Genomic DNA, 24,232 nt, shown 5'->3' on the forward strand with positions numbered 1-24,232 from the left:
TGACCGTCACTGGATGATCTCTTGTTAAATTCTACCTGATAAATTATTGTTTTGGTTAAAATTGTCCATTTCGATGAACTTTAGACTAGATTTTATGGCCAACTTATACCAAGACTTTCTCTAATAATCCTTCTATAGATATTATTTCTACGCAGCTAATGCCCACAGAATAATACAGTCAGTCATGCTTATGAGGTGCTTGGTATCAGTCTGGGGATCTGAGGAACTTTACTATCCAGCATCAATCTAGCTGCACTCAATGGCCAAATGTGTATCTGGCTAAAACTTTACACAGTGATAACAGTTGACCTACAAAGCCAGCTGATGTTATAGCCATCTTGGTTTTAAAATTGGATTTTCATGGTGATTTAATACCTTCAACCTCGTAATAGCACCGATGTTAGCACCAGTTTGTGATAAAAACTTCACAAAGACATTTCTTAGAACCTTTTTCACATCCCTATTTCTTAGCGCATATATGAAAGGGTTGAACACTGGCGTGACGACAGTGTACAGGAGAGAATAAAATTTGTCGTATTGGCTGCCATTAGGCCTGAGGTAAATAAGAAAGGCTGTGAAGAAAAATAACATGGTGACTATAAGATGAGATGAACATGTGGAGAACGCTTTCTGTTTCCCTGAATAACTCTTTATCTTGGAAACAGTCATAATGATTTTGATATAGAGCCCAATAATTATCATAAATGGGACAGTGGTTCCTGTGGCGGCTGCTGTGGTTGTCATTATATTGGTGATATATGTATCTGAACATGCCAGACTCTGCAATGGACCCAAGTCACAGAAGAAGTGGTTGATCTCATTGGGGCCACAAAAATCCAAAAACACTGTAAACAGTGTGACAATTAAAGAATTAAACAAGCCAATAAACCATTGTAAAATAGTGAGTCGTATGCAGAGGGTTCGATTCATAATAACCATATAGTGCAATGGCTTGTTAATGGCCAAGTGCCTATCGTAGGCCATCATGATAATACAAATACTTTCCACTTGTCCCAATGTAATAAATGAATATACTTGCACAAAGCACCCTACGAAGGATATTTTCTTATCACCTGCCATTAGAATGGCTAATAGCTTTGGAATTGGAACAGATACAAACATGATTTCTTCAGCAGCAAATAGGCTAATAAAATAATACATGGGCACGTGGAGAGACTGGTTCACTACGACCAGCAGAATGATAGTCATATTTCCAGCAATACAAAAAATGTACGTGAATAGGATAAGAGTAAAAAGTAAAATCTGATACTGATGGAACTCGGAGAAAGCCACAAGGATGAATTCTGTCACAATGGTTTTGTTGCTGTCTTCCATTTTAAATTAAAGTATTCAGTTGTTTTTTATTATATTATATTATAAATTAAGTATTCAACTCACTACAAGAAAATTTGGTCTATTATTTCTTTACCAATATGCCAATAAAACTATAGCACAATTACTTTTTTGCACCCCATTTGGAATGTTTTTTCCCAGCTTCCCAATACATCTTATGGAATAATAAAGCCCTCAAATGTCTATATGAGCAAAAAAAAAAAAAGTTATGGCTCTGGGAAGGATAGGAGTAAAAAAAAACAAAAATTGAAAATTTCCTCGAAGGCTTAAAAGCACTGAAGACAGGACCTAGCCACTTTACACCTTAACTCCTCCACTCTGCTTTCCAAGACACTCTCACTTACACTTTTGATTCTGGTCCTCTCAATGAAGGGTGTCTTGGAAAGCAGAACAGAGGAAGTTCACTGAGTAGCAAGGGGCATCCCGTGGGCACTTAAGCTCAAATTTGAATATCGTTTAAGATGCTGATTTCTTCGTAATGCCACAATGGATATGGTTATAATCAACTGGGGGCAGCCCTAGCATGCATTATGCTTGGTTTGATAGGGTTGAGCCGGCTAACAATTGCCCTTTGATATGATATGGTCAACAATGAAGATTTTTTCTAGACTTCACAAAAAAATAGGTCATGCATGTATTTGATTAAAAAATATGTCAAAATTTCTGAATTCTGTTTTTACTGTTATCTACAGGATAGGTGAGTAATATCAGGATTTGACCGCTGGGATTCCACCATGTATCCTGTGAGAAAGGGATCATTAATTCCCCCTCTGAATGGAGTAGTAGCAGTAGCTCGAAATAGTAATGCAGCTTGATTTGACACACTTTGGGGGCATTACTATGTAGTGCTCTGACTAGTGTTGATCACGAATATTCGAATTTCAAATTTTTATCACGAATATAGGTACTTCGAAAATTCGTGAATATTTCGAATATAGTTATATGTATTCGTAATTTTGAATATTCAAATTTTTTCCCCCTTATATATATATTTTTTTAGTACATTTTTTTTTTAAATCAGTACACATGATCCCTCCCTGCTTCTAGCTTGTGGGCCAATAAGAAGGCTGCAATATACTTGACTTTAGGAGTAGTAGTGTTTGTGAATTTTGCTCTATATTCGTTTTTTTTGAATATTCGCTATATTGCTATATATTCTTCTTGTTTTAGAATATTAAGAATAATATAGAGCAATTTAGCTAATATAGTGCTATAATCTTTTTTTTAATAGTTGTAATTTTTTTCCAATCTGAACTTCAGATGAGAAAAAAATTACAACTATTAGACAAAGAAGATTATAGCACTATATTAGCTAAATTGCTCTATATTCGTTTTTTTCGAATATTCGCTATATTGCTATATATTCATTTTTTCGAATATTCGTAATAATCTAAAACAAGAATATATAGCAATATAGCGAATATTCGAAAAAAATCGAATATAGAACAATTTAGCTAATATAGTGCTATAATCTTCTTTGTCTAATAGTTGTAAGTTGAAAAATTTGCAATAAAAAATTCGAATTACGAAAATTTGCATATTATACAATCATTACCTTGCCGATTTTTAGGAAAAAAATCGTGAATTTGCGAATATTCAACGAATATTCTACAAAATATTTGCGAAATATCACGAATTCGAATATGAACCCTGCAGCTCATCACTACTCCCAACATATAATGGATAGACATGAAAGTAACATGACTGTGACTAGAACTGAGCTTTGGAGACCATATCAACAAGGTTCCTCAATTTTAAAGAAGTTTTAATACAGATTCTAGGGCAAATGTTAAAAAGAGAATTGGAAACCCAAATTAAATGGTTGATTTGATTTAGAGAGAGTCTGCTCTTTTCAAACATAGCACCACTCTAGTCAATGGGTCTAATCTGGTATTGTGTTTGGCTGGTCTGTAATTCCCATATACCATAATGTAGAGTACTGTGCACAAGAAACAAGATCCACCATGGTTTGACTGACCCAACCTTTGTGCATTATATTGATACTATGAGTTCAAGCTCAACTGCAGGTCTACTGTTCTATATTCACAGCTTGTGAATCCAGGACAGTAGACCCATGGTCTGGTTTGAACCCACAGCATCATAAATCACTATGAGGCAGTAAGTTGAGGTCAGTCAAGCTGTGTTTCGACCCAGAAATTAATCCACCACACAAAGCGTATTTTCCAGACCACACACTTGTGTGAAACTGGCCAGAGGCTTCATTCTAATGAGTGTATTGTGTGTTTAACTATCAATTTTATGCCTGTAGCAACCATAGCATGGCCATTCAACTGAACCCAACTGAAAGCTACGGAGATCCATGTGGTCTGTAAGGTGGTTCAGTAGAGTATGGGTACGGTGCTACTGTACATTAAGAATACGGACAGTAAAACCTAAGTGCCACATACTAATCTGAATGAAGCCTCAAAAGTTCCTTTAACATTCCCGAGCATTATATTCCTCAGACCTAACAGCTAAATTTAGTTGTACCGTATACTTACATTATATACTGTGCTCTAGAACTGGATACAAATAATAAAAATAAAAATCACAACAGAAAGGAAGAACAAGAATCCAAATGGAATTGCCTTCAATGTTGGTTATTTAATACAGTCATAGACTCCTGATGAACTGCATAGCATCAAGTGATTATTTAGGACAGTCTTTATCCAAAAAGGCAATATATGGCAGTTAGCGTCATACAACAAATATACCTGCGCGTCTTTAGTATGCTGTCTTGGTTGTATGAATGCAGCCTATTTATATCTTTTTTGCATCTATTGATTGTAACACAAGAGAAAACCTGTCTGCTGAAAGGAATCACATGGGATTATTTTGTGTAATGGGTTCTAAATTGATCTGCTTTTACCACAATATACAATTGTATGAAATTGGAAATCATTATTTTTAATAAATCAGTCTACAATGGATAAAGATCAAATAATAAAACTAATACACTCCTGTTAAAGGAAATATTAAATATTAATAAATATTTGGGGTTAATATCAATAATTATTATTCATAAATAGGCGTGGATCGTCTATTGATGACTCCGCCTATTTATATTATAAATACAAAGTACCTGGTTGCTATACCTCTTTCCTGAACTACGTGCGCTATGTTACGGCGACTACAAAAGACTATAAACTGTATGATAACAATAAAGGAATGTATTACCAAATACAAGTCTAAAGTCTATTATAACTGCTATATCTATATATATTTATATCAAAAGGATATATATATATATATATATATATATATATACACACACCACAATACATTAAAAACGCTACGATACACCTAAACTACGCAAACACAACACAATATACTATTCCACCCCACAATCTATCTAGACAAACACTATTAGCCGCACCCTCCCACCTGGCTCTATACTGTCCCTATGGGATAATAAGTGGTTAATATATGGTGGCAGGGTCAGGGGTTAATGATCTGCAGGGCAAGGAATCAGGACAGGGGTATATGATAATATTGCTGGGTAATTCAGGGGTACAGCAGGGGTTAATGGGTACTGCAGGGGTTAATGCTCATTGGTTTAGGGGGTAGGGAAAGGGTTCCTCAGCCAGTCCAGGGTTCCAGGGGTTAATGCTCATCTTTAGGGGAAGATCCTCACTTGGGATCGTTATCCTGGGTTTAATTCCCGCTTGTATATGCTCATCTTGCTGAGAATGATTCTTGCTTGGGGCTGCTTGGCTCAACTGAAGAGCGCAGTGCCGCCGGACTATTTAAATCTGGCTGGTGCGCGCTTCGAGGCGGGGGACACTGTGATCCTCCCGCCTGTGAAGTGACCTTGTGTCTCCGGCATGGTAATTATCGCGCCAGAGGTACACTGCAGGGGAGCCCTTTGTTAATGCAAAGCATCTCGTGCACTGCCGGAGGTGCTATCAAAAGTCAGAGCATCTCTATTGATCCTCTGTCCTTTGAAGTGGCCGAAACTGGAGATAATTGTCCAGTTAACTAGGCATCATTTCCCCCCCTGCAGGTGCGCTGGTATGCGCTTACAGGAGGGTTAATCAGCTGGGAGGGGGACACACGTGCTTGGGGTAAATCTTGGCCACCAGAGTATAAGTATATATCTATATAGATACGAGGGCATATCTATATATTGTGACACAGTGAGAGGTTTGGTCTGGGAAAACAGGTATTTTCCTCCCAGCATGTGCTGCCCGGCTGATTTCCAGCCAGGTGTGATCAAATACCGGACCACATTTTAAGTGCCGGTCTGGGTTTTTGGCAACACCTAGCTGCCTTTAAAAGACAGCTGGGATCAGCAGAGGGGATCTCTATCTGGGGATCTGAGGCTTTATGCCAGGCTCAGGGCGTCTTTACCAGGGGGCAAAAGGGGCAGCTGCCCCGGGCCCAGTTGCTCCTGGGGGCCCCAAGGCAGCTGCCTCTTGAGCCCTGCTAGCTACTGCCCCGGGTGTCAAGCTGTCTGTGTACTTTAACGTTGTGATCTAGGACCTTAATGACATCATCACCATGTGACCAGTAACCTACCAATTACTGGTCACATGGCTATGAGGTCATCACAGGTACTATCAGGAGTGTTGCAGAAGTTAACTGTGGAGATTTTTTGTGTGAAGATTACATCAGAAAAAGGTAACAGGGGCTGTTATGTTAATATACTGTAAACTACTGTATAGTGGGGTGCTGTATATTGTGTGGGGGCTGTATATTGTGTGGGACTGTATACTGTGTGGGGCTGTATACTGTGTGGGGCTGTATACTGTGGGGGGCCTGTATACTGTGGGGGCTGTATACTGTGTGGGGGCCTGTATACTGTGTGGGGGCCTGTATACTGTGTGGGGGCCTGTATACTGTGTGGTGGGCTGTATACTGTGGGGGGGTACTGTATACTGTGTGGGGGGGCTGTATACTGTGTGGGGGCCTGTATACTATGTGGGGGCCTGTATACTGTGGGGGGGGCTGTATACTGTGGGGGGGCCTTATACTGTGTGGTGGGCTGTATACTGTGTGGGGGGCTATATACTGTGTGGGGGCTGTATACTGTGAGGGGGGCTCTATACTGTGGGGGGCTGTATACTGTGTGGGGGCCTGTATACTGTGGGGGGGGGGCTGTATACTGTGGGGGACCTGTATAGTGTGGGGGGCCTGTATAGTGTGGGGGCTGTATATTGTGGAGTGCTATACTGCTGTACTGTATACTGTGGGGGTCTGTATACTGTGGGTGTGGTATAGTGTGGAGTGCTATACTGCTGTACTGTATAGCGTGGGGGCTGTATCGTGTATAGTTTGGGGTGCTGTATACAGTGAGGTGTTGTATAATGTGAGGTGTTGTATACCGTGGGGTGCTGTATACTGTGGGCTGCTATACTGCTCTACTATATACTGTGGGGTACTGTATAGTGTGGGGTGCTATACTGCATACTGTGTGGTGCTGTATACTATTGGGTGCTATACTGCATACTGTGGGGTGCTGGGGTGCACTGTAACACTAGGGTGAGCCGAGCCCTGGTCTCCTTCCTGCAGAGTGGTGCCCACTTCCAGCCTGAGCCCAGCTGCCCAGAGCACTGATCCTGAACCGCTGGAGTCTTCAGAACTGGAAGTATTTACAGTCATTCACTGTACTCTACCAGATGTGTGGATTTTTTGTGTGTGTGTTGTGGTGGAGGGTGTGATTGCCTGCTAAGGTGTGGGAAGGCGGGATCCAGGGACTTAGTTTCAGATTAGTATTTCTAAGCTGGAATAGTTCATTCCAGCTTAGACCCCCTTCTGTGGAGATGTGGACTATTCCCACAGCCTACACCCTGGGTGGAGAAGGAAGTTAGTGAGGAGTGCATCACACCCCTTGCTAGGGGTAGAGTGTGTGTGTTAGGAGCTCCCGATATAGGGAACAAAGCCAGGACCAAGTCTTGTGCTGAGACATTGATCAAATCCCCAGCCTGAGCCCTGCAGCCTCAGCTGAATGAAGAAAGCAGACAACTTCCAGTTCCAGGAAGAAAGCATTCCCTGAGAATATAACTGTGAGTAAAGTCCAGAGACCCAGGAGAAGCCATATTCCTCATCAGCTAGTCAGTCCCCCTAAAGCAGAAGGCAGAAAAAAGTGCAGAGGCCACATTCCTGCCATAGTTTTAGTTTTTTACGCATGGAAAATGGTCCAAGTCGACACCAGTAAAGGAGCTGGCGTAGTTTTAGTCAAGTGTAAAGTCCGCCTAAATTATATAGAGGTTGCTGCCTCTACATAACTTAGGCAGATGAACCACCACCCGATAAACTTAACGCAGCAATTCTGTCATGGCTTTTTGGATTTCGTTATTTTTTTGTTATTGCTTTGTTATGTTATTTTTATTTTTATAGCCTATACAATTGCACAGATACCAATTTTGCTACTATTTATTTGTATTTTTCTGGTGATGGTCTTGTGTGGGGGCTCATTTTTTGAAGGATGAGGTTACTTTTTATTAGTACCGCTTTGGGTACATAAGACTTTTTGATTGCTCGATATTATCGTTTTTATGAGAAATGACAAAAAATGGCTGTTCTGGCACCATTATTATTTATTTAGTTTTTACAGTGTTCACCTGATGGGGTAGATCATATTATATTTTTTTTATACAGCTGGTCGTTACAGATGCAGCAATAACTGATATGCCTATTTTTGTTTTTTAATAGGTTTTACACAATAAAATAATTTTTGAAAAGAAAAAAAAATACTTTTGTGTTGCCATTTTGCGAGATCCATATATTTTTTTATTTTTCTAGGGATAGTCTTGAGGGGAGGCTTATTTTTTGTGGGATGAGGTGGTATGGTACTTTTTGATTGCTCCTTATTATGTTTTTTGTGAGGCAAGGTGACCAGAAAATGGCTGTTCTAGCACAGTTTATATGTTTTGTTGTTTATGGAATTCATCTAACAGTATATTTCATGTAATATTTTTATGGTGCAGGACATTACATATACGCTGCAATACCTAATGTATATTTTTTATATTTGTTAGGTTTTATACAATAAAAACCTTTTTGAAACAAAAAAAACCCCATTGATTGCCTTATGTCCAGGCTCATTTTTTCCAGTATGAGTTGATGATTTCATTGGTATCATTTTGAGGTACATTGTACTTTTTGATTGCTCGATATTACACTTTTTGTGAGGCAAGGTGAATAAAAAATGTTTGTTTTGGCAGTTTATTTATTTTTAAGGTGTTCACCCGAATGGGTTGAGTTGATTGTTATGCACATAGGAATACCTTTTTTTTTTATTATTATTGTTAATGGTTTGATGAGGGGAAAGGTTTCATTTTATTTCTTTATTTGAAATTATTATTTTTTTATAAAAAATTAAAATCCTGCTATGAAACGCTATCTTTTAACCATTTGCTCCCTGTTTCAATACATTACAATATTTGCTGTTTTGTATCGCATCGAATTGACAGTTTGCCTAGGGTCTCATAGCCCTCCATAGCTTGCCAGCCCCAAGGCCTTTGCAAGCTCTGGGGCTACCATGAAAACCATCAGCCCCATATCATTGCAGCATGGGGAGCTCATGGAGAGACAGACAGAACCCCCTTGCCCAAACTAACTGTCCCTCTCCCTCTTAGAAGGCTGGTACTGTGGCCAATGCGCTAGTGGATCAGAGTCTGTGACAAAGTCATCTGGCTGACTCCCTGGTCAAAGGCTGGTGGTCCAGGGTCTGTGGTAGAGTATCCCCATTTCAGCATCTTCTTCTAATTACTCATGCAGTCTGACAGAGTCTTTCCTACTAAATGCTGGTCCCAATCTGCAGACCATTGATGGCTCTGACTACTCTCCTTATATACAGTTTCTAGCTAAACTAGAACATTCTAGTATGAGGGGTGAAGTGGAGAAGTACAGCCAAAACAGAAACAATGTTACAAATTTAGTCTGTCATATACCTGTATAGTATTACAATCCAAGTCTATGGGAATGACTGATAGACATAAGTCTTCAGGCACAGCAGAGATAAACCAGTCAAAAGGTGAATCTGTTTCTTACCTCTCCAAAACTTTGCATAGGTAGAAAGTCATAAATTCTATAGGTATTAGCTGGCTGTGCATTAACCCATTCCGCAGTGCAGATATACAGACCTCAGATCATTCCTCCATATTAGTAAGTCCCCAAATCAGACCTCAGATCAGACGTCCATGTGAATGACCCCCCAATCAGACCTCAATAAGTACCCCAATCAGGCATACATGTGAATGACCCCCATGCTCAGATCAGATTAAAAAAGAAAAAAATCTACTTTCCTCTTCTGCTCCCCGGACATCACCACCATCCTGTCATCCAGTGCTGTTATTCCTGCCGCGTGCTGTACTGTGATCCAACGTCACACAGCATGAGTTTACATGCATGAGTTTTCATAATGTAATGGTATTCGCCCCATAAGACACATTGACATCTTCCTACCACTTTGGGGGGGAAAAAAGTGCGTCGAAAAAAACAGTATGTAGCGATCATGTATTTTGTGTACAGTATGGAGATGTTGTTGCATTGTGTTTGTTTTTATATCTTTCCTGCAAGTCTCCGCTACACAATTCTCCTTTGAACCATTCATTCTTCTTGAGTACTCTATAAATCTGTGCAAAAGACAAATATTTTTTTGACAATAAGAGGAAATTAAACTTCGAGCTTGATGGAATACAAGTATGTCCAGTCATCCTAATCAAACGCTGCTGTCACAACATTCTTTTTGCTGAATTCCATTCGATGGATGTGCTGAACTACTGTATAATAAGCCTGGGTGCACTATCTTGCTGAAGATATATACCTAACCTATAACAATGTTGTCACCACTGTATGTGACCAAGTAGCATGAAGATGAGTGCTAGGACTCATGGTTTTCCAGCAGAACATTCTCCAGATCATCATGCTGCCTCCACTGGCTTCACTCCTTCCCATAGTGCATACTGGTGCCATCTTCTTTGTCTAAGTGATACACATACATCCAGAAGGCTCTATACACTGTGTAGTTTCCATCACCATCGTTCTGCAATTCAGCTCCCATTAATTGGATGCAAGCTGCAATGCAGTACATCAGCACAGCCATTAACCGCCTCCGGACTGCATAACGCACGGATGCGTCCGGGAGGCGGTCGATTAATTCCTTCTGGACGCATCCGTGCGTCATCTCGCGAGAGGCGAGACTTCCTGTGAACACGCGCACACAGGCGCGCGTGTTCACAGGATCGGAAGGTAAGAGACAGGATCTACAGCCTGCCAGCGGCGATCGCTCGCTGGCAGGCTGTAGATGCAATTTTTTTTAACCCCTAACAGGTATATTTGATAACAGCGTCTAATATACCTGCTACCTGGTCCTCTGGTGGTCCCTTTTGCTGGGATCGACCACCAGAGGACACAGGTAGCTCTGTAAAGTAGCACCAAACACCACTACACTACACTACACTACACCCCCCTGTCACTTATTAACCCCTTATGAACCCCTGATCACCCCATATAGACTCCCTGATCACCCCCCTGTCATTGATCACCCCCCTGTCATTGATCACCCCCCTGTAAGGCTCCATTCAGATGTCCGTATGTGTTTTACAGATCTACACATCCATTGATCGAATCCGGAAAACACATACGGATGTCTGAATGGAGCCTTACTGGGGGGGGATCAATGACAGGGGGGTGATCAATGACAGGGGGGTGATCACCCCATATACACTCCCTGATCACCCCCTGTCATTGATCACCCCCCTGTAAGGCTCCATTCAGAGGTCCGTATGTGTTTTGCGGATCCACGCATCCATGGATCGGATCCGCAAAACACATACGGACGTCTGAATGGAGCCTTACAGGGGGGTGATCACCCCATATACACCTGATCACCCCTGTCATTGATCACCCCCTGTCATTGATCACCCCCCTTAAGGCTCCATTCAGACATCCGTATGTGTTTTACGGATCCACGGATACATGGATCGGATCCGCAAAACACATACGGACGTCTGAATGGAGCCTTACAAGGGGGTGATCAATGACAGGGTGGTGATCACCCCATATAGACTTCCTGATCACCCCCCTGTCATTGATCACCCCCCTGTAAGGCTCCATTCAGACATTTTTTTGGCACAAGTTTGGCACAGTTTTTTTTTTCTTACAAAGTCTCATATTCCACTAACTTGTGTCAAAAAATTAAATCTCACCATACCCCTCACGGAATCCAAATGCGTAAAATTTTTTAGACATTTATATTCCAGACTTCTTCTCACGCTTTAGGGCCCCTAAAATGCTAGGGCAGTATAAATACCCCACATGTGACCCCATTTCGGAAAGAAGACACCCCAAGGTATACCGTGAGGGGCATATTGAGTCCATGAAAGATTTACATTTTTGTCCCAAGTTAGCGAAAAGGGAGACTTTGTGAGAAAAAAAAAAAAAACAATTTCCGCTAACTTGTGCCCAAAAAAAAATAATTTCTATGAACTCGCCATGCCCCTCATTGAATACCTTGGGGTGTCTTCTTTCCAAAATGGGGTCACATTTGGGGTATTTATACTGCCCTGGCATTTTAGGGGCCCTAAAGTGTGAGAAGAAGTCTGGGATCCAAATGTCTAAAAATGCCCTCCTAAAAGGAATTTGGGCCCCTTTGCGCATGTAGGCTGCAAAAAAGTGTCACACATGTGGTATCGCCGTACTCAGGAGAAGTTGGGGAATGTGTTTTTGGGGTGTCATTTTACATATACCCATGCTGGGTGAGATAAATATGTTGGTCAAATGTCAACTTTGTATTAAAAAAATGGGAAAAGTTGTTTTTTGCTGAGATATTTCTCTCACCCAGCATGGGTATATGTAAAAAGACACCCCAAAACACATTGCCCAACTTCTTCTCAGTACGGCGATACCACAAGTGTGACACTTTTTTGCAGCCTAGGTGGGCAAATGGGCCCACATTCCAAAGAGTACCTTTCGGATTTCACAGGGCATTTTTTACAGATTTTGATTTCAAACTACTTCTCACGCATTTGGGCCCCTAAAATGCCAGGGCAGTATAACTACCCCACAAGTGACCCCATTTTGGAAAGAAGACACCCCAAGGTATTCCGTGAGGGGCATGGCGAGTTCCTAGAATTTATTTTTTTTTTTGTCACAAGTTAGCGGAAAATTATGATTTATTTTATTTTATTTTTTTCTTACAAAGTCTCATATTCCACTAACTTGTGACAAAAAATAAAAACTTCCATGAACTCTCTATGCCCATCACGAAATACCTTGGGGTGTCTTCTTTCCAAAATGGGGTTATTTGTGGGGGGTTTCTACTGTCTGGGCATTGTAAAACCTCAGGAAACATGACAGGTGCTCAGAAATTGAGAGCTGCTTCAAAAAGCGGAAATTCACATTTTTGTACCATAGTTTGTAAACGCTATAACGTTTACCCAAACCATATTTTTTTTTTACCCAAACATATTTTTTTTTATCAAAGACATGTAAAACAATAAATTTAGGGAAACATTTATATATAGATGTCATTTTTTTTGAAAAATTTTACAACTGAAAGTGAAAAATTGCCTTTTTTTGCAAAAATTTCATTAAATTTCGATTAATAACAAAAAAAGTAAAAATGTCAGCAGCAATAAAATATCACCAAATGAAAGCTCTATAAGTGAGAAGAAAAGGAGGTAAAATTCATTTGGGTGGTAAGTTGCATGACCGAGCAATAAACGGTGAAAGTGTAGTGCAGAATTGTAAAAAGTGGTCTGGTCATTAAGGGTGTTTAAGCTAGGGGGGCTGAAGTGGTTAAAGAGGACCTTTCATCAGTCCAAACATTGTAATATAATTATCAGGCTAAATACCGCTCTGCTCCGTTTGCCCACTGTGTCCTCCAGTATCTTCACTGAATTGGTTCTACTAGGCGGAGTCTGCCCTGTTTCACCCTGGGCGTTCCTTCTCCCAGGCTGTAGCGCTGTCCAAGAAACGCCTAGTAGAACCAATTCAGTGAAGATACTGGAGGACACAGTGGGAGAACAGAGCGGCACCCCGGAATAATAGTAAGTGCAGTGAGATCCCTGGGCGCCGCTGTATGTAGTCTGATAATTATCTTACAATGTTTGGACCGACGAAAGGTCCTCTTTAAGTCGGGGGTGTAGCTATAGCCTTATGGGCCCTGGTGTAAAAGTTTAGCAAGAGTTCAGCTTGGGTCCCCCTTTCCTCAGTACTTTGTGGCCAGGGGCAGGGAAGCACATAGCCTTTGTGCTGCCTGAGGCAAAAATTTAAATGGCGCCCCTTCCCCCATGCCAAATTCTTGACCTGACCCCTTCCCTCCAGCCAGAGGTGTAACCTGACCAGCATGCACTTTCTATAATACCAGTGTCTTCTTATGTGGCACAAGGGTCTTTTGGCCCCCTTAGGTTCCTAGGCCCAGTAGATACTGCTACCTCAGCACCACCTATAGCTACGCCCCTGATTACAGTGTATGCAGTTATCTGCTACCAGTTCAGCACAAGGTATAGATTTCAGGGCTGGCGGCTGCCCATGCAGCTGATCGGTGGGGGTGGCGGGCAGGTGGTCCCCTACCGATCCGTTATTGATTAACTATTCTGAGGATAAGCCATCAATAATTGTAGACTGGAGAGCCTTTTTAAGCAGGATAGATGCAGTACTATGGATGTAATTTTTAGAATAGAACTTTTAAACTAAAATTACACCGCGCAACAATGATTTTGCTACTGAGATAAAAACATGTGATTTATACTATAATGAGCGCGCTGATTCCAAATATGAACTCAGAATTTGCCTGACACATCTAGATTTTAAAGTACATGCAAAGCCTATTCAGTTATAATATTAATGCATTATATTGGAGATATTCCATTGGACATGTTCAGACCTGTTTGGACGCACTCATGCTGATGTCAGCAGTAAGTATATAAGGCAAGCTGGACAGATTTTGATAAAGTGATCTGTTATAGTGCTATCAGTTTTGAAACTTAAGATGGATAAACACAAATGTGTTAACGATCCAGACAATTTCCGCTGCAAATATATATAGGTAATGTTATCCAGCTCACCTGGTCGGCGTGTAATATCCCGTGTGCATGGAGTCAAGCCAGCAAGTTCCTGGGCGTAGACAAAGTGAAATAGAAAAAACGATTCCGGCACCTATTTTTCTTCCCATAAAATCTTCCTCTTTATTCAATGACATCATATGCGGGACAGTGTCACAAACAAGCTGTATACGCGTTTCGGAGACCTTCTCCTTAGTCGTAACGTTACAACTAAGGAAAAGGTCTCTGAAACGCGTAAACAGCTTGTTTGTGATACTGTCCCGCATATGATGTGATTGAATAAAGAGGAAGATTTTATGGGAAGAAAAATAGGTGCCGGAATCGTTTTTTCTATTGACAAAGCGAGTGCGTCTTGCAGCTTGGGATGCATTTGTGCTAGTAGTGCAGAACTTCCTTGGGAACAGACGAGCTGCAAACTATGCTGAATTAGTAGACAACATGCTTACATCATATGAACAACTTGGCTGCCGAATGTCATTGAAAGTGCATTTCTCACATTCCCACCTTGACTTTTTCCCACCCAATTTAGGACACGTATGTGACGAACATAGAGAGCGGTTCCATAAAGATATTTCTACAATGGAGAACAGGTATCAAGGCCGCTGGAATCCCAACATGATGGGGGACTACTGCTGGTTTTTGCAATGGGAAAATATGACCGTTCACAAACGCAAAAGCAGATGCCTGAAGCACTTTTAACAGTAATGGACCTTGCTCAAGTAAGACTTTTAAACTGAAAAAGGAGACTTTTTTTGAAATTTTGTTGTTCCATTACATTTTCATACACTGTTTACTACGCAAACTTTGATGTAGATCAGGTGATTGTTGGAGTAAAACTCGTGCTGTTCAAAATTATTCAATGCTTTCCAAGTGCTTAATTCATTTAGGCATACTTATGCATAGCAAAATTTTGTGACGTGTTACAACAATTCTGACTTCGGATTTGTAATCCGCACACTCGATTTAGTATAGAACAAATGGTTTTTGCCCAGTAGCAGACTGGTGTTATCATTAGTTTTATTATGATGAGTAGTATTCATTCGACGATTTACAAAAACTACATACAAAATCACCTAACCATATCCAAACCATCTTTAAAAAAATTTTTTTACCAGCTTGTTGATTAAATTACATTTTCTTATGGAACTAAAAGTGAAAGTTCTTTTAAAAGTTGCCTGGTTAATTTTCTTAAAGAATTTCTCACCTCCCTGTTTCTTAAAGTATAAATAAATGGGTTCAATGGTGGCGTAACAACGGTGTACATAAGTGCGAGGAATTTATCATACTGGCTGCCTTTTGGCCTGATGTATACAGCAATGACTGTGCCATAAAACAGACAAGCCACTATAAGGTGGGAGGAACATGTCGAAAACGCCTTCTGTTTGCCTTCTGAGCTGTCAATTTTTAATACTGTACTTATAATGTGAGCGTATAAAGCTCCGATTGTGATAAATGGAAACACAACGGAAAGAATTGCAGCTAACTGGGTGGCCAAGTTACTGAAAAATGGGTTAGAACAGGCCAAATTTTGCAAAGGAGCCAAGTCACAGAAGAACTGATTGATCTTATTGGGACCACAGTAGTCCAAAAGAATTGTACAAATTGTAGGTATTGAAGAAATGGTGAATCCGGCCAGCCAGGGAAATATAGCTAATACAGAACAAAACTTCTGGGTCATTAGAGTGGAGTAATGTAAGGGTTTGTTGATAGCCAAGTATCGATCTAAAACCATCAGGGCAAGTAGAAAGCACTCCGTCTCACCCAAAGCATTTAAGGCATACATCTGGATGAAGCAACCAGGTAAGGATATGGTCTTGGTAGCTTCCATAAGGAGGGCTAAGAGTTCTGGAATTGTTACTGAGACAAACATTATCTCTAGAACAGCAAATGTAGTAATAAAATAGTACATAGGAGTGCGAAGAGAAGTATTGAGTCTCACCAATATAATGATAGCAGTGTTACCAAATATACATACAACGTATGCCAGGACTGCAGCGTAGAAAAGGATGTTCTCAAATGTCTTAAAGTTAGAGAAGCCCAACAGAACAAATTCCGTTACTGTGGTTTTATTAGCATCTTGCATACTTGGATTAAATTGGGAAAAATTTGATTATTTCATGTGTTATGTATATATAGTTAAAGGGTTTTTTAATAACGATGACCCATCCTCAGGATAGCTCATCATTATTGTATGCCTTTTTCCTCTTCAGTCCTTTTCTACGGGGTCTTTTGTGCTGAGGCATCTTGGCTATGAAGGGTCTACAGCTCACACACTTGCTTACTTTAGAAATCTCACATATGATAAAGTTATTAGTAGATGAAAAACAACATCAGGAAGGATTTTTCATGATTGTAGATGGAGCACTGGATACATTCTAATAAATGTTGCTTTTATAAGGAGCACAGTCCCTCCGATGACATTATCCCAAAGGACTAACATGTAGAACAAAGAGTAAAAATCTCAGATGACAGAGACTTGCCAATGGTAATATACTTTATTCATTGATTTATTTGGAGCAAAATTTTAGTAGATTATTATTATTATTTGATATTTACTTTATTTATTTTTTGCATTATGTTGCATAAGGTACTATGTATGCTTATACTCTATGTATGACCTATAATAATAGAACAATTAAATAAATGACAAATGTAATTAAGGTGAGGTATTATTGCTAGGGCCATAGCCGGTAATGACCTTAGGGGCTGTACTCCCCCATTTCATTTTTATTTGACTGTCGAGTAAAAACACCTGGCTATCTTGGGCCTCCTCATAGAGTTGAATGGAGCATGACCGCCGCTCAATTCAATTGAGGAACACAGGCCCTCATTTTTGTTTCTGGCAATGGCCCCAGGAGTTGGGCCCCCAACGATCCTGCGGATAAGCTGTTGTAATAAGACAGTTGCAGACAATACTCCATGTGCGGTCTGACTAGTGATTTGTAAAGTCCTTTCAGTTGAAGAGCTATAAAATTCACTTGACTCACATTGCTCATTCCTGCTGTGCTGGGAGCCGGGAGAAGTTTGCAATTTTTGGGTCCCTGTCACCCTTCAAGTTCTGACCCTGTTGTATCACCAGGCTCCTCAGCCCCACCCAAAAACATTGATACTCTTTACCCCTGTTTGCTAAGCGCCACTCCTAGTTTAATGCAGGAATCTGGGCACTTCTGCTACTAAGAGCTGACAAGGGCCCAGCTTGCGTTTGAATGTGGTTTACTACTCGTCGAACTCTGAACAAGTGGGCCTGAGAGCCATGCAACACTTTTTAATTATGAAAAATAAAGTAAAGAAAGGACCAAGAGGTCTTCTAAAGTGCGAGTAGTATCCTTCTCATCTAACAACAAATATTCAAAATGTTATATGGCTGAATTGCATATGAAGTCTGAGTATCTGATTCAAAGTGAGACTCTTGGTCATCCAGAAGTGTAAAATACAAGGAAGTACCCTGATTTATTATAAGGGCCCAGCATGCCCACTGGACCCCCTGTGCATCTGTCAACCTCTAGTGGTCAAAAGGGCTCCCTGATCCAAACATTTACTTGATTTGTATGGTGATAAGGTTCACCACCTGCTGGGAGTCTATTCTATGCTATGTGATTCAGTTAAATACTACTCTGTCCTGTCTCCAGTCTGTTATCTGGCTATATTGGCCATGACGCTTGCCATGTGACTGATGATGTAGCACTGCAGCCATTGAATTGGGTCACAGAACAGCTCACAAGTTTGTATGACTATATCTCCAGAATTGTAAAAAAATTTACATCAAAAGATGTTACAGTATATGTTTTTTTTTAGGATGTCCACTCATGAAGTGTTGGGTGCATGTTTTTGGTGGGACAATAACTTCCCATCCAAATGTGTACTATCAAGAACATCACACAGATGATGATTGAGGTGAGTTGTTGAGATTCAATGAGAACACTACTGATGCAAATTATGAGACACTATTTTGGGTTACAAAACATCCATCAGGCATGTGGTAACATAGGATATTGGCATAGACTCAGGTTCAATATGGATGACAGAAGACCTTTTGAATTACTGAGGTCATTGATGACATGGATCTTGGAAAAAAATAGAAAAATCAATATCCTCAAGTGGCAGTGGGCTTCGATTAGTAGTCCAGTAGTAGTGAAGTGAGTGTAGACAGCATGTCACAATTGTGGCTCAGTGGGATAGGGAGTTGAGGAGAAGAGAGCTTGGTGCTGGAACCAGAGCACTACTGACAGGCAACTGTTTTTTATGCCCCCTGTAACCGCACCCTGCTGGCACATTTGAAAAGGGTTTACTGGTCTTCGAGAACATCTTTAAGGCCCAATACAGTTAGGTTGCTTCAGGGTTAAACTTTTTTACCCTTCCCATTTCTATCTCATATATGTACTGGCAGAGTCAAGCAAATTATTCATCAAAGGTGTCAGGGAGGTAATACAAATTGCTATTGTGTGCTAGGTTGACTGGTTGAAATAGACAACACCAAATCTGGAACTTTAATCCAAAAAGTATATAAACACAGATCTAAAATTTAGTTTAGTGAACTCTTGGGGGAGGGAAGGAGAGATTGTAAAGGAATTGTGGCATTCTGTAGGGGGAAGAGAAGAGAGAGATTTTTTTTTTTCCCTGATCCTATAAAACTCTTTTTTATTTTCTATCTGCTTTGCATTAAAATATAAAACTTCTGAAATATCGTCTTATATGATGACACTTCCTCAATCGTGTTCAGTAAGCATGCTCCAAAAACTAGAACATACACTGAATTACCATACTGTATATAGTATAAAATGTTGAACTCATTTTAATAATAAAAATGGTTGCCAAGAGACCTTTTATATGTATATCCCATTATTGTCATTTTTCAGATGCAAACTTTAACATGACTTTTTCAATAGAGATGTCCCGAACTATTTGCTGGCGAACAGTTCACGACGAACATAGCTTGTTCGCGTTCGCCACGGCGGGCGAACATATGCGATGTTCGGTCCTGCCCCCTATACATCATCATTGAGCAAACCTTGACCCTGTACCTCACAGTCAGCAGACACATTCCAGCCAATCAGCAGCAGACCCTCCCTCCCAGACCCTCCCACCTCCTATCAAAAAGCAAGTACAGCATCCATCTTAGATTCATTCTGAAGCTGCAGTGTCACAAATTTGACTAAGTTGTAATCGCAATGCAATTAATACAGGTTGTATTAATCGCATTGCAAATTCAACTTAGAGATGGGTTCCTAATGGTTGTATTGCTAGAATATAACAAAGATTGAGAATATAGTGCTATATTTGTTATATTCGTCAATTCTAGCAATACAACCATTAGGAACTCAGATCTAAGTTGTAATCGCAATGCAATTAATACAGGTTATATTAATCGCATTGCGAATTCGACTTACCACACTCTGCGTCAACTACGTAATTTTCCATGGGAGTTTTGCCATGGATCCCCCTCCGGCATGCCACAGTCCAGGTGTTAGTCCCCTTGAAACAACTTTTCCATCACTATTGTGGCCAGAAAGAGTCCCTGTGGGTTTTAAAATTCGCCTGCCTATTGAAGTCTATGGCGGTTCGCCCGGTTCGCAAACATTTGCGGAAATGCGTGTTCGCCGTTCGCAAATGGAAAATTTTATGTTCGCACCATCTCTATTTTTCAATGGATTTTTTTAAGCGTTAATGTAAGGTTTTCTACATCTATACCGCTAAAATATGTCCTCACTCTATGATCAGTGGTGGGAGGTTGAGGTTGACCTCCATGATCTTGAAGGAGCCACAGCACTAGTTTAGCGCTGCATTACCTTCCTTCCCAGGATAGGTGGGGACCCAAAAGTCTTAATTCAACAATCATAAAACGTTGGGATATCCTTGAGATACACCATCACTTTAAAAAGCAGAATAACTCTTTACTTGAACCCTATTCATTCCAATTATACAATTTTACTTCATCTTTCTCTCCTGTTTTATCTTTTTTTTTCTTTTATGGAATATAAAATTAGTGAAATCAAGATTATCTAAAGTTCGGTAAATTCTAATAGAAGAGTCCTGATTTATAAGGGGGCAGAAAAACATTGCCTTCCACATTTTTCTATTCTTTCCAAAAACGGAAGCCAAATGATTCCTGTTTTTTACAATAGAAGACTCAATGGCGACAGAAGATTTCTGATGTGAACTTGGCCTTAATGCATTCACACTGGAAGCACAGTTATATCCATCCACTTGGTAGGTAGGTTGGACTTCTTCACATAAAGTGCATGTTGTGTCAACTGAGAATCTTGATAAATTGTCTAATAGTTTTTCTTAAGGTATTCTTCACCTCTCTATTTCTGAAAGTATAAATAAATGGGTTCAGGACTGGAATTATAACAGTGTACATGAGGGCAAGGAACTTGTCATACTGACTGCCTTTAGGCTTGACGTACACAATAATAGCCGAACCATAAAACAAAGAAGCTACAATGAGATGGGACGAGCAAGTTGAAAAGGCTTTTGCTTTACCCTTAATGCTTTTGATTTTCAACACAGAATATATGATATGAATATAAAACCCCATGATGGTAAAAAAGGGCAAGACTGTAGCTAAAATAGCTGCCATAGTAGTCATCATGTTACTAATAAATGGGTCTGAACAAGCTAAATTCTGCAATGGTGCCAGGTCACAGAAGAAATGGTCAACCTCATTTGGTCCACAGAAGTCCAACAGAAAAGTAAAGATACTTGGAAAAAAGGAGATAATAAAACCAAGAAACCACGGCAGGACAGCCAATCTATGACAAACTGGACTATTCATTATGGCTGAGTACCGTAATGGATTATTAATGGCTAGATATCGGTCAAAGACCATTAAAGCTAGAAGGAAACACTCTGTCTCCCCAAGAGCATTGAAGGCATACATCTGGACAAAGCAACCAAAAAAAGAGATGGTCTTCTTAGTCTGAATGAGGATAGCTAACAGTTTTGGAATGGTAACAGAGGCAAACAGTATCTCTAAGACAGTAAAAATAGTGATGAAGAAGTACATTGGAGTCTGAAGAGAAGGCTCGGTTCTAACTAGCAGAATAATAGTAACGTTTCCAAAAACACAAATGATATAGGCCATAATAACAATGCCAAAGAGTAAATGCTGAAATGAGTAGTAGTAGTAGGAAAAGCCTAAAAGAAAAAAATCGTTCACAGTTGTTCGGTTGATGTGCTGCATTTCGGCTAGATTAAAAAAACTGTCATATGTGAGAGAGTAAAAAAATGGAAAAGACAGGTGAATACAAAAATAGTATAGTATTTTACTATGTATATACTTTTTTTTTTTATAATGAAACAGGAAGAAGAAGAATATGAACCCACTGAAATATGTATTACTGTGACTTTAATCAAGAGAATAGAGATAAAACTGAGTGCTATCTCCATCAGCCCCATAGAAGTCAATAGATCGGTGGTCCACCAGAAACACTACTGCTCATTGATTTGAAGACTTGGGGAGCTTTACTCTTATAAACTTAGTAGGTCCCAGTGGTTATTCTCCTATAATGTGGATGGGAAATAAGTGGCCTTTCTTTATTTTTATAGTATTTTTTTGTGCATCAAAATAATTTAGTTTTGGAGTTGTATATTACCTTGGATTGTTGTATAGGTTATAGGTGTTAAGTTGAACTTTTATTATTTTTCTGTCCCAAAAATCAGTTTATTCTTATAAACTCTTTAACTTACAATAGGATTACATCAGAGTTGAAATCACAGAACAAACTTCAGATAAAACAAAGGGATATAATAAATTAACTAATGGTTGATATAATCTGTAGACACTTCATGCTATGGGTTTCTATGTGTTATATATTTTTATTTTATATTTAAAATAGAAACTCCCAAACCATATTGGGAACTTGGGATCTTTGACGAATGCTGACTCATCAGGATATTTGTCCACTGAAAAAAATACTTGCAAAAAATAGTTTGGTTTTTGATGTACATTGCATTTCTTCTCTAGAAGTACCCCTTGCTGGTTATCCTTCTGGTCCACCTAATTCTGCATTCATTGGTGGACTAACATGCTCAGTGTTATGCAAGCGGGTTTGGACTTACTGCGCCACTGACTGGCTGCACCCTGGAGGGGCGTAACTAAGCAACTACCTGGTCTTCACTAGAGCCTCTGATGGTGAGGATAGGCTTGAGCCATTTGGGTAGTTTCTAGGTGCCACTCCAGAGCAATCCCCGAGTCAGTGGCAGCTGACCAGGGGGTCAGAGTAGCCGGTGCAAGCACCAAGGGGATGTGCGTAGTTCTGGGTCAGGATAGGCAGCGAGGTCAGTAAGTGAAGTCCAACGTCAGAGGCAGGCGGTAAACAAACAAAGTCCATAAACGAGATCCGAGGTCAGGGGCAGGCGGCAAACAGGCAAAGTTCATAAACGAGGTCAGAGGCAGGCGGCAAACAGGTAAGGTCCAGGAGTTCAATAGGCAAGGTCTGGTACACAGCGAAGCAGGCAAAAGAGACACCTTAGCACTTGGAGATTGACAAGCTAAAACCATGAGGTTGCACAGGCATCTTCCTGTAGTAGGAAACGCCTTTAAAAACCTGCTGCAATCCAGCCATAGGGTGGTGAGACAGAGGGCGTGTAAGTGTTGCCTCATAGGTGAAGAGAGACCCACCCTTGCAAGCTAAAACAGCAGTGCAAGTCACCAGCAGGAAGAAAACTCTGGCATGGAACATAAATAGCATAGTTAAAGAGGACCTTTCACCAAGAAAATAACCTCCCAGGCTGGGAGCTCTGCGATGCGATTGGCCAGCGCTACAGCAGAACAAGGGCAGACTCCGCCTAGCATAACTTAGTGACCGAAATCTCTGCCTACCATAACTTAGTGACCGAAGATACCGGAGGGCGTAGCAGGAGAACGGAGCGGCACCCAGGGATAATAGTAAGTGCAGTGAGATCCCCAGGCACCGCTCTCCACGTCTGTATACTTAGTTCACAATGTCAGGATCGGTGAAAGGTCATCTTAAAGCTACCTTCTGCCTGTGTTTGTCAGCATGGTAGGAGGAAAAAGAGGGAGCCCAGCGCCCGTGCCTGCAGATCGGGGCAGCGGCGCTGGCACGGACCGCTGGACTAACAATCAGTAGCTTCCCTGGTCTCCCCTCCCCCATCACTGAAGGTGTAGTGATCTCATATGAAGCAGGTGAACCAGTCCAGGCACCTTTCATTCATTCAACCTTACTTCTAAATTCATTTAAGCATATAGCTATCTCTATCTCTAGAAAACGAAGAAGGAAATTGTGAGGACATTAGATAACATACATATCTCTGGAGCTATTTGTGAAGTTGAGGAATAGGTTACCAAGAGCTAGCTGCACTGCTTCCTTCGAGATGCAGGTGCTTAATGGTCTTAAGTGAGCTGCTGATCGCCTACAGCAAGGGAAGAAAGTCCACCAGATAAGCAGATATTTGATTCAAAATTAGCTGGACTTTGTTTTTTTTTTCTTGTTTTTCTGGCACCTGAGAAAGCCTTGTACTAGTGACAACAGGGAGACTGATCAGCTGGACGTGGCATAGATGGCAATCTGAGGGACATCCCTTTAATGTTTTTGGTGAACAACCCTTCGAAATCCTATTGGCAGATATGTTACTTGTGCCATTTTTTGAATAAAGTATTGGTTTGTTAGGTTTGTGTCATCTTTCAAGACTGGAACACTCTTTTTTTTAGTCATTATGTTAATAATATTAATAAATAGCTGTTTGTGTATTTACTTACCTCTTTCTATCTGACTTGAATAAATCAATCCAAAAACAAAAGAAACCTCCTTAGAATTGTTATATCTGGCATAGTGCTGCATCACTATATAACGTAACCATATCTGTAGCCCACACATTCCTCTTTTTATATTCTTTATTGAAAG

At 40.4% G+C, this 24,232-nt stretch overlaps 3 protein-coding genes across 3 annotated transcripts; all 3 read right to left on the reverse strand.

Moving 5' to 3' along the window:
• Positions 1–327: 327 nt before the first annotated feature.
• Positions 328–1,335, reverse strand: LOC122921338 (olfactory receptor 1-like). Its single transcript, XM_044271314.1, has one exon. It carries the CDS (start codon positions 1,333–1,335, stop codon positions 328–330), a length of 1,008 nt encoding a protein of 335 aa, XP_044127249.1.
• A 14,169-nt stretch (positions 1,336–15,504) lies between these two features.
• Positions 15,505–16,449, reverse strand: LOC122921339 (olfactory receptor 2C3-like). The gene has a single exon (XM_044271315.1). It carries the CDS (start codon positions 16,447–16,449, stop codon positions 15,505–15,507), a length of 945 nt encoding a protein of 314 aa, XP_044127250.1.
• Positions 16,450–20,613: 4,164 nt separating this feature from the next.
• On the reverse strand, positions 20,614–21,549 carry LOC122921340 (olfactory receptor 10C1-like). The gene has a single exon (XM_044271316.1). The coding sequence runs from the start codon at positions 21,547–21,549 to the stop codon at positions 20,614–20,616; it is 936 nt and encodes a 311-aa protein (XP_044127251.1).
• Between the last annotated feature and the right edge of the window lie 2,683 nt (positions 21,550–24,232).

This window comes from Bufo gargarizans, chromosome 11 (genome assembly GCF_014858855.1).
Source record: "Bufo gargarizans isolate SCDJY-AF-19 chromosome 11, ASM1485885v1, whole genome shotgun sequence".
In the NCBI taxonomy this organism is placed as follows: Eukaryota; Metazoa; Chordata; class Amphibia; order Anura; family Bufonidae; genus Bufo; species Bufo gargarizans.

Coding starts and splice junctions, on each gene's coding strand:
- LOC122921339 (XM_044271315.1), bottom strand. CDS start 16,449: ATGCAAGATGCTAATAAAACCACAGTAACGGAATTTGTTCTGTTGGGC.
- LOC122921338 (XM_044271314.1), bottom strand. CDS start 1,335: ATGGAAGACAGCAACAAAACCATTGTGACAGAATTCATCCTTGTGGCT.
- LOC122921340 (XM_044271316.1), bottom strand. CDS start 21,549: ATGCAGCACATCAACCGAACAACTGTGAACGATTTTTTTCTTTTAGGC.